We start from the raw sequence: 13683 nt of genomic DNA on the forward strand, positions 1-13683 counted from the left end.
ACGCTCACCGATATCGGTTTCCACAAGTTTCACATCACTTCAAACAGAATCAGGTTCCCTTTGGTCAGAGCTTCGGTCTCCTCCACCCCTCACCGCATGGAACCACTAATGAACTTGTTACAATATAGATGCTTTCATGGTGGTAATTATGTTTATATTCATTATATATTTCCCAATTATACTGTTACCTTTAACAGAAATTCACTGTTCCCTAAGTACTGAGTCTTCAACTAGTCTCAAAACCTAAACTCAAACCTGCTGTCATCAAGTAGAGTCTGACTCATAGTCCCACACCGGGGTGCCAAGGCTGTATGTCTCCATGGCAAGTAGGCATCTGTCCCCTGGGGCGTGATTGCTGGCTTTGAACTACTGATTGTCAAGGTAGCAGTCCAATGCTGACCTGAAAACACTTCTGAGACCCTTGACATTGAAACATACCTCCAGTTTAAAAAATTGGATGAAATATAATGAAAATAAAAACAGGAACAAGAGTGGGTAGAAGCTGAGGATTGTGAGACTGAGAAGATGCACAGTGGGTGCCTTCCAGAGCCTGGGACTCCACAGTGGACTGTTGCCGCACCGTGGAGCCCTGGTGGCAGGAAAGATAGTGGCTGCGAAGCACAATTGCTCTTGTCTTCTAAACAAGCTTTCTATCAGGACATCAACTTCCAATTGTTCCCATTCTAGTTGTTGTCCAGGTTCATCCTCTTTATACAATTCAGGTTGATTTGGTTTTGCTTTGTAGGCAACTGAACCAGGAAGAACTTCTTTAAAGGCTTGTGATAAATTTCAATCTCTATTCGCTGGCCAATTCTCAATACTTCCTATGAGTGGGATCATAAAATACTGTTTTAGACTTGATTGATCCAGTCAGCAGAGTATTTTCTAGGTTCATCCCTGGCACAGCCTTCACCAGTTTTTGTCTCATGAGGAATAAATAATATCCCATCATATGTATATATCATGTTGTGTTCTTTTACCTGTTGGTAAACAGTTGGGTTGGTTCTACCTTATAGCTATTTTAAATAATGTTCAGCACACATTTTTATTTAGTTTTTATTTGTGGTACAACAGAAAGATTGGTAGTTCAAATCCACGGAGAGACTCCCTGAGAAAAAGACTTACTGATCTACTTCCATAAAGATTATACCTTAGAAAACCCTGTCAGGTAGTTCCACTCTTTCAAATGGGGTCACTATGAGTAAAAGTTGATTCAATAGTACCATCAATAATAATTGAGACCAACAATAATAACAACAATGACAAACAACCTTGAGCATCTTTTTATATCCTGATTATTTGGAGAAATGCCCATTGATATATTTTGCCTATTTTTAATTGCCATTTTGGACTTGTAAGAGTGTTTTCAACATTTTGGACATTAGACCCTGGTAAGCCAGATGGTTACCAAACAGGCTCTTCCTTTCTGTAGGTCGTCTTTGTTTATTTTTTGATAAGACCCTTTGTTGTACACACAAAAAAATGTCATCATGATGAGTTTCCATTGATCTATTTAATTGTTGTTGCTCAGACCTTAGATGTTATCATTAGAATACATCATTCCATACCAGGCCTTGGAGTTTTAGCTCTGATCATTTCATAATTGTCACTGTTCTATTGCGGTCATAGATCTAGTGGAGTCGTTGTGGAGCACTGGTTCACTGTTGAGCACGAGGAGATCTAGTTGCGCCAGCACCACTTTTGAAGACATTCGCCTTTCTTCACTGAATGAACTCGGCGCTCTTATCAGAAATCAGCAGGCCCTAGATGTATCAATTTATTTGACCTCTCAGTTATATTTCAACTTGAATGTGTGCCTATCTGCATACCATTCCCACACAGGATTTTTTTGACTAATACTTTTAATTACATGATTATGATTATACAAGATCTACTATTCAATAATTTCTTCTAAAACAAATTACAATACATAATATTCTCAAATGCAATAATACATGTCATACTACACAGCTATGCAAAGTGTACAGCTCATTTTGCAGCTTTATCTTAAAAATACCTCCAGGAAAATAAACATCCATTTGGCCAGTTCTCTGTTTAAAAAATATGATTAGAAATATACATTTTAATAAAAAATCAAGACAATGATCAAGTACTGACTAATCAGTTACTTTTTAAACTTTTAATCTGTACGTGAGTTAGATAAAAGTCTGTAAATTATTCATATAAAATTTTAGTACAATAAGCTGGTAGACATAACTGCTGGCAGTTGATTCTGTTGGGCAACTGAATTAAAGAGGTAATTTCATTACGAACATCACATTGGGGCTGAGTTACATGTTTAGCCAGAATGGCCCCAAAGTAACGTAAAAGTATCCAAATGGCCCTAGGCAGAAAAAAGTTTCCTTACCCCTGCCTTAACCTAGTACTCCACCACTTCCTTTTTGCCCACCCTTCTCCCTTCACAGGAGTGATTTCCACACAGTTTTAACTAGTATCACCTTAGAGTATGTTTTCACATCAGGATGTGTGAGTCTTCCTGCATTCTTCTTCTATTTTAAGATTATTTTTGGCTATTTGGGGCCCTTGCTATTTCATATGATTTTGAAAATCAGCTTTTCCATTTCTTCTAAAAGGCTGGTGGCCTTTACAACCTGGAGGTCAGTGTAAGAGTCCTCGTGGTGTAGTGGATTACACATTGGCTGCTAATGGCAAGGTCAGCAGTTCGGAGTCACCAGCCAAGTCAGAAAGATGAGAGTCTCTGCTCCCAAAAGATTCATTGTCTCGGAAACCCGAAGTCTAGTTCTACACTCTCTGATGTGGCTGCCGTGGGTTGGAGTTGAATCAAGGGCAGAGTTTTCTTTCTTTTCTTCCTGAGGTCAAACAAGGCTGACCTTACTAAGGAACCTTGCTTGAGTTCAAGAAAAGATTCAGATTTGATTTTTCTGTTTTAACTTTTAAATCACGGAAGCAAGTGCTGCGAGTGTAGGTGATTTTGATGAACTTGTTGTGAGTAGTGTTGGTACAATCTTTTCACCAAACTCAGAACAAACCCACTGCTGCCAAGTTGTTTCTAACTCAATGGAAACTTGCCGGGCAGGTTGGAATTGCTGCATATTTCCAAGGTTGTAAATCTTTTTCTTTCTTTGATGTTAGCCACTCAGACCAATAGTTTCTGTTTGAAAGATAAGAAATCTGAAGGGATTTCTTTTTTAAAGGGACACACTGTGTCTATACTTACACAGCCTATCTCAAGAAATGAAGTCAACAACAATATCCTATTAAACTCTTCAGATATGTGGGTCTCTCTCTCCCCTACCCCCTCCTTACTCCTGCCCTCCTCAAAATCCTCTCCTTCCCCACTCCAGACCCCAGCCCCCTCGCAGTCATCAAAGACTTGTCTTTGATGCATAAACCACATTTCTTTTCTTTGGATTTCCTTATAATAATGATGGTGTTGTTAAATATTTATTTCTGTAAGCTTGACTGTTTGCTAAGCATAACATTCTTTAGTCTGTCTGCACCTTGTGGTGCTGGAGAGAGTTGTCATTGTTTTTTATTGCTATGCCATTGTATGGCTGTACGGGAGTTTGCTTCTCCATTCCCCTGTAATAGGGGCTTTTAGTTGTTTCCATGGTTTTGCTGTGGAAATTGCTGCAATAAAACACATGCCTGTTGAGGTTGGAAATCTTTGTCAGCTGTCTGTATTATCTTTTTCCCATAGAGTGGCTGGTGGATTTGAACTTCCAACTCTTGAGATATCAGCCCAACTCTTAGCCCCATGTACCACCAGGGCCCTGAACAATTTCACAGTGAACGCAAATTAACTTAATTAGATTTTAAGTGGAGATTGCACTGTTTGGTGCTCAAAGATGACGGTGCCTGCTCCAGGTTGGTGGTCATCTCATGTGAAGAAACCCACGTATATCTGTTCCTGCTTTCCTTTGTCGGCCGTCAGAACTCGTTCAAGGGCAAACTGGAGGTTCTCCGTAACTTGGGCATTTGTAACCCGAGGACTGTCGATACAAGCCTTCAGAGCTGGTTAAATTTATTCCTAGGATTTTCTTTTCTTGCTTCTTTTATTAATCTGCTTGCTTTATTTCCTGTTCAGAACATTTACTTTTGAAATAACTTGGGATTCATTTTTATGTTTCTCTTTGAACCTTATCTTAGCCTAGATTTGCATCAGGCGTTAAGTGAGACGGTGGTGTACGGGTTGCCTGTTGGGCTGCTAACCACAAGGCCACCAATTGAAACCACCAATCTCTGCAGCAGAAAGAGGAGGCTGTCTAGCCCTCTGTAGGACCTCAGTCTTGGAGACCCACAGGAGCAGTCTGCTCCTTCCTAAAGGGTCACTGTGAGTCAGAAGCTGCCCAGTGGCAGTGAGTTGACTTCCAAAGTGTCAAAATCCAGGATGGAGTTGAGGCGTTTTTAGGTGAGTGGGTTTCAGTGATATCCCTCCAGGATACCTTGTCAGGGGAGTTAGCATGAACACAGTATAAATCAAGCTAGATTAAAAATAGGGCTGCATGGACCTTTGGAAGTTGTCGAAGTCACTCAAGTGCGTCGATCCAGGACAGTGGGAATGGGCCCTGAACTGAGCGGGACAGACCGTGGATTTTAGGTTACAGAATGATGATAACCCCAACTCTATAGCGTTAGTTCTCTGTTACATCGCTGACAAATGGCAGCAGTAATGTCTATCTCATAGATGTTAGAAGGAAGTTTAAATCCAGTTGCATGTGTAGGGGACATATGCTAGTGCTTAGAAAAATATTATTAAGGCAAGAAAAGGACTAAGGACCGAATGTGTATGGAATATATGTAAAAGATAGGTCGGTTTTTTAAGATAAGTCTTAGTGTTCACATTTTGCTAATAGAATCTTCAAATTTAAACCTGGCTAAGGAGAAACCACTTTGAGAACAGCCAATTGAAATATTTTCCTTGATACAGCAAGTTTGGCAACAAAGCGTTTTTTTATTGTTCTCTTAATTAGCTCACTTGTCAAAAAACAAAATTGGCTGCATCAAAATTTGATCGATATTCTTAGTTCTCAGCATCAATGAAAACCCCAAAACACTAGATCCTGGGCTTCAATGTCCATTACAACTTATAGTGCCCAACAGGACAGAACAGAACCTGTCAGTCTTTATGGGAACAGCAGTTACCATATCTTTTCCCCAAGAGTTCAAACCACTAACTTTGCAATTAGTAGCTGAGCCAAACAAACAAAGCCCTCACTGCCTTGGGGTGGACCCGGACTCCCCGAGAGCCCAAGGGGCAGGGAAGAGCTGCCCTAGTAAGTTTCCAAGCGTGTAAGTCTTTCTTCACTGCTATAGAAAACTCCCTCTTTCTCCTCACCCTTGAAGCTACCAGTCCAAATGTAACAACTCTTCCTCAGCTGAGCCACGAGGGCTCCTTAAATTCCCATGATTGTTAGATTACTTTTCCCCACCAACCTCATTTTAAATATTCACATCAATTTAAACTTAGATTGCCGAACTCAATTCCTTGTACAAGTGAAATCATCCAAAGGAAGGACAGCAAACCAATCTTTTCTGATATCTAGTTCTTGGAACCCAAGTGTAAGTCTAGGAGAAAAAGGAGTGATTTTGAGGTAAAGTAGAAATATCTATGATTTATTTTATTCTACAATTGCATAAAGCCTATTGTTAAGTCCTGTGGAGCCAGAAGGGTATATTCAAGTACAGTAAGGTGCACATTTTCATCTTTGACATGCTTTTTTCTCCGTTAGACTGGAGAGCGTGTCTGGGTCTCCCTATGGATTTAAAAGATGGGTTTTTTACAAGTAGTGCTTGCGGTGCAGGATGGGGGTTGTGAGGCGGGGACTGGAGGGGTAGGAGTAGGGGAAATTTCCTGAAACTGTTCTGTAGTACATCACTGTAAAACATTTTTTCCTATCCTCGTTGATCCTAATCCCCCCCTCTTTTTTCCCCTAATAGTTCTGTTCTCCCTGTTTTTTCCTTTCCCTTTGCTGCTTGCCTGTGCATACGTGTCATTTCTCTTCGACACGGTTTCATAACTCTACCACCCACGCTGGTAGCTTGGGTGAGTAAACGGGAAGGACTAGGGGGAATAGTGGATGAGGGGAGGGGGGACAAGAAGATAAAAAGATGAAATCCCCATATATTTAAGTTTTGTGGAGGGAGTTAAGGAACACCACCACCACCCTGACTGTCCTTCCTGGTTGCCTCCTAATTCAAATGCGAAACAAAAGGCAAGGGCTTTAATCCCTTGTAGTTGTATATATCTCAAAATAAACAGAAGTGTACAACTAGAAACTAGTCGTTCTTCTTGTAGACTGTGACATAATACTGCTGGGAGGTGATGATATCAGGTGGCTGTAGGAATACATCTCCAGATGATACACCCATTTTGAAGGAAAGGATCAAGTAAAAATTGGATGTCACATAAAAGAAGGAGAGAGGAATTCTAGGCTCTATCCGGGATGTTTGTCTATGCAACCGAGAAATTGTTCCTATGAACTACAATTGAGCGGAGAGTGGTGTGTGCAGCAGTGGACAGGGAGTTTGGTTTGGGATACGCTAAGTTTGAGAGGGAGCCGACTAATTTGAATGGCATTTCATAGAAAAAACCAAAGCAAGAGATATGAAGGTGGCAGTTTGAGAAGTCCCTGCATGGTGCAAAAGTTATAGTGTTTGAATACTAGACAAGAGATTGGTGATTAGAACCCACCCCGTTTCACTTCACAGGAAATACCTGGTGATACAGCCTTGAATTCCCACGAAGCAGTGCCTCTCTGACACTGGCTGACACACAAGGCTGACACATTCTGACACACAAGGCTGCAGATGATTCAGAATTTACTCAATAAAAAGATCACCAACTAGCACAACTAAGCTATTTAAACCACAAGACTAAATGAGATTACTTACGAATAGTGATGCATCCCCACTGCTGAGCCCTGGGACATTTCAACACTAGCTGGTGGAAAACTAAGAAGAAGCAGAGAGAGAAAGTCTGGCCTTTCTGCTCCTGTAAAGAGTTACAGTCTTGGGGACTCACAAGGGCAGTTCTTCCCTGTCCTGTAGGGTCGCAGTGAATCAGAATCAACTTGATGTCAGTGAGTTTGGTTTGATTTCGAGGTAAAAGAAAAAGGAGAGGATTTATTGTCAAGTATATATAGATCATTCTTTAGTAATACTTTATTTCATAATCAGAGTTTATAAATTTGAATATTATGTTATACTATGTTTTATTTTTAGTTATATCTTCAAAATAATAGCATGAAACTTCCAGTAGCAACACATGAAGATATCTATATAAATATATGTACATATATAAATTCACTGTTTCATCAATACAAATATATTTTGAAGATAAATTCAATTTTCAATATTTATGATTTGTGGTATTACTTAGATCCTATCAAATCTTTTTTGTTCACAAAAACATTTTCTATCTGCTGGTTTTGTCTGATTAATAGTTGAGTCAAGTGTTGAGATTGAGATTAAATTTTACACCACTATAAAATAGAGTTTAGTTATATTATTTTTTATCTAGATAATTAAATTATACTCATAACTTTTCATTTAAGATGCTGTAACTGTTCAACTATATGATAAGTTCAAACAGTCAGGAACTGCATAGGAAGATGAAATTTATGTGGAGTTACAGCTACTTTGTGGGTAGTGATATTTTTTTTTACTATACCGTACTATTTCATCCTCGTGTCCAAAGTTGGTTTTTATTATGGAAAATGAATCTTTTAGTCTCACTAGGAAAGATGCTCATCATTAAAAGACTTAGTAGCAAGAACCACTGTCTGCTACAGTCCCTAGAAGCAGCTGGAGGCCAGCATTGCACTTTTGTCCTGAGTTGATGATTGAAGGTTAGACCAGTTTGGAGGGAGAGCGGTGAGTGACTTGGAGAAAAGGATAAAAGAATGGTTTTTTTAAAAAAAATTGGGAGCGACATCATGGATAATGCGAAGGGAACCAAAACAACTTTTTCTGAATATAGATTGTAAAATTGGTCTTATTAAAGATAGTAAGAAAATTAGAATAAATTAGAGCATTTATCAAAATCATTGTACATGAACACCAGGGGTTGGTTTAGAAAGTATCTCTAAAAGTGAAAACAGTGAGAGCTGCTTTCTTTTATGTTGCTCAATTATCACCCTTATGTAGATCTTTTAAAGTGCTTGCTAAAAATGCTCCCAATACTAACAATCCCCTAGTTATGGACAGGGTATTTGCATTTAATTACACCAGCTAGCCCTTATCTTTTTCACCAAAGGAATTTTAAGACTGCTGAAATTTGAATACTGCTGAACTAGTCTCTAATGAAACAGTATGTGAAAAATAAAGCTTGGAAATATATACATTTGAAATCAAATGGCAAGCAAACGCTAAAGGAATTTGCTGAGTAAGGAGATGTAGAAAATAATGTAAGTAGATTATGTTCAAGAATAAGTAGCAGTGATCAGACAGGAAAGTATGACGTGAATAGGAGAGGCAGGCAGTAGTGACAAGAGTCAAAAACAACGCACAGGAATGTGTGTACAAGAGACCAGAACTGACAGGTTGGAAACAAAAAACTGTCCGGTGAAGAGAAAGATGGAAGCCCACACATTGCCCTTAGCACTGGAGCTATCCAAGAGCCACGTGCGGTGCTCTGTCAGTACCCCAAAGAGAACTAGAGTGACGTAAGAGAAGAAAGGGGGAGCACTCACAAAGCAGTCGCTGCCTGCTGCTTTCTGTAGTGGACCTGCTGGTCATCGCTACTGGACATCCAACATCATCTGCTTCTCCGTGGCACGTTGTCAACTTTCCTTAAATAATAGCAGTTTTTTTTTGGCAAAAGTAGCAGTGAGTTGTTTGCTGGAGTAAAGATTAGTGGACTGAACTTTGTGTCTGGCCTGAGTGCAAAGTCATAGGGAAACTTCTCAGTGTAGGATCTTAGTAAAAAACCTTTTATCCACGTACACAAGATCTTTCGTTCCAACCAAGAGAGGTGCCCACAAGAGAAATAAGCAAATGGCAAGGACTGTGTCTTTCTTTCCGATCCTTGCAATTGTTGTCATTTGTTTTGTAATTGGCTTTAAGATAGCCATATACACTAAGTGGTGAGAGTATGATTGCTTTTAATCCTCTGAAATTCCGGAGTCTACATCTCAAGAAGAGAACCCCTCATGAGATGGTTTTTCAATGAGGTCTTTTCGTAGCTTTTATGTGAGACCCTAGTTCTCATTCTGCCTCTTAACTAGTCCAAATTACCAAAGAATGCTCAGTCCACTTCTAGAAGAGAGCCTTGTCCTCTGAAGATCCTGATATTTTCTGAGTAGAAGAAGAGAGTAATTTATTCATGGAATTTCTGATTTTTCAAAATTACAGTGGATTTATGAGAATTAAATATAGCAGGTAAATGTCACAAAAATAGTCCATCAATGCTCATGCTATAGTTTATTGTGAAAAATATTTTAAGACTTTCCTGTAAATTGAGTGCCCTCTCCATGTGTCACCCATCTTTTCTGCCTGATCATGTTTTACACATTGCCCTGCCGGGACGTCTCCTCTGCCTTTCTTGGATGCCATGGGCCGACTCTCTCCCATGGCATGCGTGACCATTTCCTAGATGACGGCCACAAATACAACCCAACCGGTCATCAACTGATAAGTTTAGATTTCTTTACAAGTTAAATGCAACCAAAAGAGGCAAGAGGCGCACAAACAAACAAACAAACAACTTCACTGCCATTGAGTCCATAGTAACGCATGGTGACCCTCCAGGGTCCCTTCCGGGACTAATTGTCCCCAAGATAGAAAGCCTCATCTTTCTTTCTCAGAGCACAGGGGCTCACCGGATGGCCACTGTGACCTTGTCAGCAACCCCACATATCAGCCACTATCCCACCAGCGCTCCTAGAAGCAAAACTAGGCAGTGGTAAAACAGCAGAATGGGATTTTTATCCCTAGAAATGCTCCTTTTCCATGCAATAAAAATATTCTTGGTCATAGTTGACATTAATTTAGTGTCACTTTTTGAAGGGAAAAACAAAACAAAACTTCCCTCACTCTTAAACTCTTATGGTGAGAACAAGCACTATTTTTATATATTTCACGCTCACTCGTGTAATCATTGGATAATTAATTCTACTTTCCTGATGAGGAAGCTGAAGGCTCCTCAGGTCAACCAGCTAATAAATGTCAGGATGAAGATTTATATTCAGATCAGACTGAATGTAAAACCTCATGCTTTCCTTTCTACACTGTATGGTCTTCAGTGTCTTGGTAATTAATAATAATAAAAATTTATATTGAGTACTATAATTTGACCTAATGTAGCTGTAGCTAGCTAATGTTTGAGAAAAGATTGATTTCGATTGTATATTTTCACCCAAGAATGTGACCAAGTTTCTTGAAAACTTTTAGTACTTTGAGCACCCGAACTGATCTCCTTCAAGGCAAACTCATTGAAGCAGTGAGGTGCCTCTTCCAGGCACTTCTTGCCAGAGTTCAAGAGAGTTGAACCATTTGCCCAAGGAGGGCAAAAACAAGGCTGAGTGGGCAGCTCCCTCCCAGGGGCCTGGACCAGAAAAAGGTCTGCCTCCAGGCAGAGCTGATAAAAGGCTGTTGCCCTGACTGAAGAGCCCTGTCTGGAGTCATTCCTGATGCTGAATCGTGACCTGCTACTTCCTTAATCAGCTCGGTAACTGTGAGAGGAGAAAGAAAAGGAGACGAAGCACAACCTTCGTACATGGTACAGACTTCTTAGCACGGTTATCTATTCAATTAGCCGTCGGCATCTTTGGGATTTTGTTTATTGTACACCATCTGATATTCAGACCGGCGAGTTGATTTGTGCTTTTTGGGTAACCTACCTTTATCTTTGTTGTTGCAGTACCGAATACCAGCTGATTTACTACTCACCCGAAAACACAGCCAAAGCAAAAGAAGTTCTCAGCAACATCAATCAACTACAACCTCTTATAGCAACCCATGCAGACCTCCTGCTTCATGCTGCCAGCCAGCATTCTCCAGACAGCTTGAAGAATTCTTTAAAGATGCTTTCCGAAAAAGTAAGAGACAAAGCACCACTGCAGTGAGGGGGGAATTAAATAAGCAAATCCCTATTGGTCCTGCTTTCTGCATATATTGCCTCTCATAGCATCTAGAAATGTAAAACAGACTAGGTTAAAAAGTAAGCTTCAAAGCATTGCCACAGGATCAAAATGAATTGGCCTCATTCTCTTTTAAAATCTTACTGAAGATTAATTTTGGTAGGAAATGAAACCTGGTCGTGGTGGGTTATAGTTTCCCTTTTTCTTGATTTTTTTTTTTTTGGTCTATAGTCCTAATAGGGACTTAAATTAGATTTTGAAAATTATTTTCCTCTGGTGATCATCTAATTTTTATGCATATAAAACTACGTATTTAAATGTTGCTTCATTTGAAAGTAGAACTTTGAAGTGTGAATCCTTATCGGTGGCTTAGCATAATTTTTCCCCTCTCTGCTTTCTGCAACATCATTTCCTAGGTAACCCAAACTTAATCCAACTCTCTGCTAGAAAGTCAATTCCAATCCACAGTGGCCCTATAGGTAAAGATTCACAAAGTTTCTTAAGCCCATTAGTTATTGCTTGAGACATAGGGGAACATAAACCTTCATTTTAACGATGAGGCCTCTCACGTGTATCTGTAGAGAAGAAGGGTCAGCTGCATTCTGTAGATTTTGTGGATGCTCGAGTCTGACTTCTGGACCAAATTAGGGCAAAAATAGGAAATAGAGAAGAAATATAAAGAAAATTCACTGTATGTTTTCTTATAAAACTGAATCTCCTGAAATTTAATTGTGAAGTGTCCAACCTTCACCTCTGCATTCTGAGGAAATCTTGTTACTTATTATTAGACCCTCTCAATATATATGCACTTAAAGACATTAAAAATTGTTTTTTTACAGTATCTACTCCTAGAATAAAATACCAATGTGGTTCTTCATCTCCATGAAGAACAGCATCATAGAAATCTGGATATTACGTATGCATATAGATTATTATTCAGACCTGTTAATTTGCAATAATAATATTTTTAAAACATTTTATTAGGGGCTCATGCAACTCTTATCACAATCCATACATATACATACATCAATTGTATAAAGCACATCTGTACATTCTTTGCCCTAATCATTTTCTTTTCTTTTTTTTTTTATACAACTCTTATCAAAATCCACACATATACATACATCAATTTTATAAAGCACATCCACACATTCTTTGCCCTAATCACTCTCAAAGCATTTGCTCTCAACTTAAACCCTCTGCATCAGGTCCTCTTTTTTTCCCCCTTCCCTCCCGACTCCCCCCTCCCTCATGAGCCCTTGATAATTTATAGATTGTTATTTTGTCATATCTTGCCCTATCCGGAGTCTCCCTTACCCCCCTTCTCTGCCGTCCATCTCCCAGGGAGGAGGTCACATGTGGATCCTTGTAATCAGTTCCCCCTTTCCAACCCACTCACCTTCCACTCTCCTAGCATCGCCCCTCACACCCTTGGTCCTGAAGGTATCGTCCACCCTGGATTCCCTGTGCCTCCAGCTCCCATATGCACCAGTGTACACCCTCTGCCCTATCCAGACCTGCAAGGTAGAATTTGGATCATGGTAGTTGGTGGGAGGAAGCATCCAGGATCTGGGGGAAAGCTGTGTTCTTCATCGGTGCTACATCACACCCTGACTGACCCATCTCCTCTCCTAAACCCCTCTGTGAGGGGATCTCCAGTGGTCGACACTTGGGCCTCGGGTCTCCACTCTACACTTTCCCCTTCATTCACTAGCAATAATAATATTTTGTACCTTTTTAGTGTTTCATTTTAAAGTGTATTGTCCACATGACTGAAATTTATTATCTATTTTTCTTAAATATTAGCCACTATCTACTGAGCAAGGCCAAATGAATTGTCTAATAGAACATGAAAACTCCAAATGTACCATTTAAATTAGGGTAGTTTCCCATGTCAGAATCAGTACCCTCATTAGGAAGAGAGAGGAAATCTTGACCCGAACTTCACAAGTCCTTTGGGTCAGAGATTGTCCTGCAGGTTTCATTATGTGAGTTGATTGATTCTTCATAGTCCTGGTGGGGCAGACAGTAGGCTATAGATTTCACAAAGAAAACTACAGATGTTAGGGGGCATTAACAATGACATCATGCAGCCAAATGCAAACACAGGCCTGGTTGATGCCGATTTTAATTTTCTTTCCTAACATCTCCCATGCGATGGTGTCACATTTGCGTTTAGGAGGAAGAAGAGGTTGTTGCGTTGAGTAAAATGATATAATTTATGATTATTGTTTGGCTTCTTTTGGGAACTTGTAGAGGAGCAGCTAGTTTTTTGGATTCACCTGAGCAGAAAATTTTAGCAAGCAGCATATCACTGCGGTGATTAGCGAACAGTGTTTATATTCTTCCTGTGCGTTGACTAAAGGGTCGTCATTCCATACATCACTCACAACTTGCCGCAGTGAGCCCTCCGAATGGGTGGGTATGTTTCTTGCTTTAACTGAACATTGCTACATTTTTTCCCCTGGTTTTCGACTGAGTGGACAAGTTTTATTGGCTAAGGAATCTGTCAGCCACTAAAACTAGCAGGGTCTTTTTAAAGTTATGCTTGCAAGTAATGACACTCTTTCAAGATTTCATTCCTGGAGTTGTTGAGGAAAAACGCCTAACTTGATAGAAC

The 13683-nt window shown here is 39.8% G+C and overlaps 1 protein-coding gene across 3 annotated transcripts in view; it reads left to right on the forward strand.

The window, feature by feature from the left end:
• Window positions 1–13683, forward strand: part of INPP4B (inositol polyphosphate-4-phosphatase type II B) — a 975417-nt gene that overhangs the window by 781165 nt on the left and 180569 nt on the right. For all 3 annotated transcript variants that reach the window (XM_075543753.1, XM_075543752.1, XM_075543754.1), the window contains one exon: window positions 10844–11021. In XM_075543753.1, coding sequence (XP_075399868.1) covers window positions 10844–11021 — 178 coding nt within the window. The remainder of the gene's footprint in view (window positions 1–10843; window positions 11022–13683) is intronic.

This window comes from Tenrec ecaudatus, chromosome 3, assembly GCF_050624435.1.
Source record: "Tenrec ecaudatus isolate mTenEca1 chromosome 3, mTenEca1.hap1, whole genome shotgun sequence".
In the NCBI taxonomy this organism is placed as follows: domain Eukaryota; kingdom Metazoa; phylum Chordata; class Mammalia; order Afrosoricida; family Tenrecidae; genus Tenrec; species Tenrec ecaudatus.